General features: G+C 26.9%; 1 protein-coding gene across 1 annotated transcript in view; it reads left to right on the top strand.

Annotated features, from left to right (window-relative positions):
• The window catches only part of LOC105625941 (glutamate receptor ionotropic, kainate 2), a 136,192-nt gene that overhangs the window by 26,675 nt on the left and 103,462 nt on the right, over positions 1-6,055 (top strand). The window contains exon 2 of the mRNA XM_012207252.1: positions 2,419-2,580. Coding sequence (XP_012062642.1) covers positions 2,419-2,580 — 162 coding nt within the window. The remainder of the gene's footprint in view (positions 1-2,418; positions 2,581-6,055) is intronic.

Here is a 6,055-nt window from a genome sequence, read left to right as displayed (position 1 = left end):
GAGAGAGAGAGAGAATGTACCTGTGGATATTTACAGGAAAAATTAAATAAAATTATACAACAACAATTATAATTATTTATCAATTATAGAAATCTTTATTCAAAAATTATTTGATTTTAAACTGCAATAATTAACATTCATGTATTATCAATATAAATTATAATTTTAAACAAAATCCATTTAGCATTGCTCTTTCATGCGACAAATTTTGTCGAAACGGCAAGAGTCTTTTTTGTTTAAAATTATAATTAATATTGATAATATTATACGTGAATATTAATTATTATTTTGAAGCCAAATAACTACATCTTTTAGCAAAGACTTCTAATTAATAAAAAAAATCGACTTTATTAAACTTTTTCTTTAAATGTTTGCAGTTTTTCTTTTCCGTTATATTAAATATAATATGTGAATTATTGATACGTTAGTCTTTTATTGTCTCATTGAGCCAAATCTAAATTAAACATTGTACAAGCGCGAACAGACAATACGATGATAGTTAGTAGTCCGCGATGTCGACTTTTGGACTTTCATCAGAAATGACCATTCGTCAAGTCAAATGTTAATTAACGATGTTAGTCATCGCTTTTAATGTCGCTTGTCATCGTTCAACCATAAAATCATCAAATCTTGGTGCTAGGTCAGGAATGTATTCTGCCGTTTTTTTATCGCGCCAAAGGACGCTCGTTAATTTTCGTAAACGACCCGGGGCACTTTGCGATGAAAGTCTGAATACCAAAAGGGAGAAGATTAATCCTCTTCAATGTCCAACATCCTTAAATATTCTTTTTTCTCAAAAAACGAGCTAGTTGTCAATAATGAGGACGATGTGTCCAGACTTACTCTCTACGGTTGTTCGATGGATTGGAAGTATATTCGTGAGACTTTAGAAACGTGACACCTTTAAAAAATTCTTCAGAAAGGCGGCCTTTGACACACTATTGATAGCCTGGCGGCTATGTAATCGGTGTCAGTCCCATGAATAGATGTTATTAGAATGCATTCTCCATTCAAGAGCACGTGTGCGTATCATACGAAGATAATGATTCTTAACGTAGGCATATTTTTTTAATCGCAATATCTTATTTTGTTTTTGCATTCGGATCGAAGATTAACAATTAACTTTGCTCATTTATTTGTAATGTGCTGTAAATTCATTTGTTAAAATTTGACATTTTTAACAACAAAATATAACATTAAATCGATATGTGAATTCACTAAGTAAGAAAAATGTCTTATTCGGTTTGAGCTGGATCTTAGAGCTTAATAATATTTTGGTGCTTTTTTTTCTTTACTACATCCAATTTTGTAAACTGCACGTCGTGCGGTTCATTCATCAAATCATTTTCTCTCATATCGTTTTGAAAGAAATCAATCTTAAATTGGATAGTAATATTATGAATCAAATTGCACAAGCACAATTTAATAATATTTTTACTGATAAAACGTTAAAAATAATTAAAAAATTATAAATAATTTATTACATAGAATATTACAATAAATGTTAATATATATATGTATAATATATATATATGTATGTATACATAGATACACATCATACATACTAATAGATAATATATTAATATATTTTATTATATATTTTTGTACGTTACTGTTATATTAATAAAAATATATGTACTTTGTCTCAACAAATATTCCAGAATCGTAATTATATTATATTAATTCCAGAATCATAATTATATTATTGATACTTGAACACAATGTATACATGCAATGTATGTTACATTATCTAACGAATATTAGAGATACATAGCATGTTATGTACATATTATACATGTATATATACATATTATACATGTATATGTATATGATATGCTTGATATAATAGGCGTTCCATGAATTATTTGATCTTGCAATATTAATTAACGGTTAATTAATTATATGTTGAACTTAGCGAATCAGATCAAATTGTTTTATAAGAATTAACAATACGTGATTGTAAGATTGTAGAATTATAAAATTAGGAAGTATTTAATTAATAATATTTCTACAACAAATTTTTCCTATCATTAATTACAATTGTTACAAGTAATTGATATTGAATTATCTTTGTTATACTTAACATTGGATTAGTAGTTAACATTTAACGTTTTAATTGAATTTGAGAAGATAGATATTACCTTAGATTTTGTCAAGATCGACTGACACAATTTGTACATTAATATGTACAATAAGATATAGATGGCATTAGAGAAATTATTCAATATATCCCGAATAACCGCTTATAGTATTAAAATTGTGCATAATCTCTGTTATATGAGATTCAGTCCTGCTCGAAGCTTATAGTTTATTAGCATAGATGGACGAACTTTGATCGTTTGAGAGTATTATCACTATGGAACAGAATAGTGTTCCACTTTAAGGATTAAAGCGATCACAGTCCTGCTTACTTTCCAGGTGCTATATTCACTCATGACCAAAAGGATAGCAGCACGGAGCTGGCCTTCAAGTATGCCGTTTACAAGATCAACAAAGACAAAATTATATTGCCGAAGACCACGTTGGAGTACGATATTCAGTACGTGCCAAAAGATGATTCCTTCCATGCATCGAAAAAGGGTAAGTATTATAAGTGCGTATTTTGCATTCTTAATAAATTTTTTATATACATTTTACTTATATTAAACCATGTAATGCCATATTATTTTATTTGCATCTCCGTAATCTACGTCAGCGCAAGAAATAGCAATTTGAACTAAAACTTACGGCGCAGAAAATTCTCCGGTTTAATGAAACGACGCTGCATTACTACGTGCGTCTCCGTAAGAAATTTCACTGAAGTTAAAAAACATCTCACGTTCGTTAATCTCACGGTTTCCTACATGTCAAAAATGATTTATTTCTAAAAGCTCGCTCAGTTTTCACACAGTTCCACGCAAACTGCAAAATGTTTAAACGGTACATGACTCGTTTCTCAGACATAAATTAAAAATATTAATTTAGTTTTTTAGTTTTGAGAATACTGCAATTGTAGTGTACTTTTACTAAACTTTTTTTCGCGTAATATTAATACTTACATCGAAGTATGATTGTTTCCAAAGTGACAAGTACAATTAATTAATTATATATAGTAAAGAACATTTTGTATTTGTGTTAAAATCGATCTACTCAAGCTCTTATTAAAACTTTATGTTGAATTTTTAACATATTCGCATGTCCAGAATATTAATTTAACACAATGTGACTATGTTATTTGAATATTTTGTGTTGATTTGATATTCAACATTTTTTTAGTATCAAAATCATAAAATTTATAATAACAAATAACATAAAAATAATATATTTCATTTCAAATTTTTTAAAACATAAATTTTAAGATAAAATAAATAATAAAAACATTAATTGGACATAAATATTAATTTTACAGAAAAAGTGTGTTTTCATAGTTTGCTTATAAATTGTATCAGTTAGATTTTTTATGTTAATTTTTTAATATAATATTTACTATTTAACATACTTATTTTATATTGAATTAACACAAAAAAGTAAACCATTTGGTATATGTAAAGTATATTTTTAATACAAATTTTTAACTGATGCGTATCTTTCACATAAATACCTAAACGAAAACGTTTGTAAGGAACATAGCGCTACCTACATTAAATTAAGGCAAAGAGCTTGGTTTATCGAGCAAAATCATGGTACTTAGATAGAGAACACTCTGAAGTATCCTGAATATTCTGAGAGTCCTTTTAGTCGACACTATACGCTATGTAAGGCGTTACCGTAAGCAAAATTTATCGTGTTGACGGCATGTATAAACCAGCCAAGAATAACTGACTTGCTTGCTTCTCGTCGTTATTAAAGCAGCATACACATTATTATCCGTCTCGCGTCTGTTGCTATCGGATACTCACCATTGTCTCTCTTCGTGATACCCTTAAAAACGTACTTGTCTCTTGTCTCTGATGTACCGGAAAGATTTAAGAGACAAGATCAATTTTATCTGTTAGATACGTTTCATGAGAATTTCTCGATATGATTCCGACTACTTTTTTATATAGAAATTGCCAAGTCGTTATTTATTATTTTTTGCTATTTTAAAAAAGAAATCAAATCTATAATGGAAATGGCGTTTTCCTTATAGATTTGAAAAATATTTTTATAATATTTATGGATATATGAAGTTAGCATCCCAACTATAAAATTGAAAATTTTCTAATTCCGACGTTTCGAAAAATTTTTTAAAAGTTCTAGTAGCTCTAATTAGAATTCTAGTTCTCGACGAGATTTTCTGTTGAAAAGTATTAGGTAACAAAGCGATTGGATTATATAAGGAAATACGTACTTCTGCAACCGATTTTTCAAATTTCGTTTGAAGTATATATCTCTTTTATTTTTGAGCCTGTGTTGGTTTTAATTGCTGAGAATTCTTCGAAATTGTTATAATGACAATTAACGTGTCACAGAACTATTTTATAAAAAAATTTTTTTTGAAAAAATTTTATAAATTTTCTTATGTGTCAAAATTGTTTTTTATGTATCAGGAACTCTAGATATTTACAAAATAGAAACTGTTCAGAACTATTCGATCTCGAATGAGAAGTTAGCATCCCATTTTTTAAAAATTATTTAAAAATTGTTATTAAATAAATCTCGTATTAAAAAATGCAGAGAGAACTTTTCATCTCGTTAAAAGGAAGCACTCTAATCAAAACTATTGTATCTAAAAATTGATTTTTCAAGAATTTTTAATTTTTTTTGATTTTTCAAAATTTTTTTTTATGTATCAGACATTCTAGGTATTCACGAAATAAAACTATTGAGCCGCTCAGAACTATTCGATCTCGATTTTTGATGAGAAGTTAGCATCCCATTTTTTAATCATTTAAAAATAATTATTAAGCAGAACTCTTGTTATAAATTATATAGAACTCTTCGTCTTGTCAAAAGGAAATGGAAACTCTAATCAGAACTCCTGAGTATTATAGTTGGAATGCTAATTTCACATACTCAATATTTATAAATATTTAATGCTTATCTTAGAAAAAATAAAATGTACGAAATTCATTTTAACGTAGTTACATTAATATTATAAAATATAAAACTTATATTATATAATATAATATTAAATATTATAAAATATAAAACTTCAGTATTTATTTTTTATAAAAATGTTCGAAAATAGTTTGATTTTGGAATTTATGATGAAATTTAATGTAGCTGTAAGTGATTCGTTAAAATTAGGTTATTTTTACGGCATGATTCTTAGAATCCTAAAATCTATTGAGTAAATTTGCCAATTCATTCTATTTGACATTTTGTCATGTTTTTTTTAATTTTCTGCAATAAGATTGTTTTATTTTTTTATATTATATTACATAAAACATTTTTTAATCGAGCGACTATTATTTGTCCAAGCAGCGACACATATTATGTGTGTTGTACAAATATTATAATAATTAGGTACGCAAGTGTAATTATAACGTTCTAAACTTTTGTCATTGGTGCAAGAAAATAGCCAACAAATTGCCCTCATTATTTTCATTCTCCGTATCATAAATTGCAAAGCCACTATAAAACAGTGAACGTTTTAACACGTGAAATTATGTAGACTGTACGATCGATAGAAAGGATTTGCCTCTAATATCTTACTGCAAAATATATATTTTTTGATATAATATTATATTTTTTATTCCTCTATTTAAATTTGTCTTTAAATATCGAAAGTCACTATATAGATAAATTATACAATTATTACAATTATATATTATATAATATTACAATTATAATACATTAATATATAATTTATTTTAATTATAGTACATAGAGACTTATTTAAAGAGAAGACTTATTTAAAGTTTTGGCTACAATGTTTGAAAGTACTCATCAATATCTTCTCGGACATACTTGCACAGCGTGCAAACATTTATCTGAGAGAGATCAAATTTTTATTTTTTTTACGATATATATATATATATATATATATATATAATACTACAATGCATATATTCGACTCCACAGTGGCTACTTAGAAGTACGGAGCTGTATGTCTATACGTAACGTAAAGGTTTTTATTTAGTAATTAAAGTTA

This window comes from Atta cephalotes, assembly GCF_000143395.1.
Source record: "Atta cephalotes unplaced genomic scaffold scaffold00004, whole genome shotgun sequence".
NCBI classification, from domain to species: Eukaryota; Metazoa; Arthropoda; class Insecta; order Hymenoptera; family Formicidae; genus Atta; species Atta cephalotes.
Note: the sequence above shows the minus strand (reverse complement) of the source record. Positions and strands in the feature narration are given on the sequence as shown.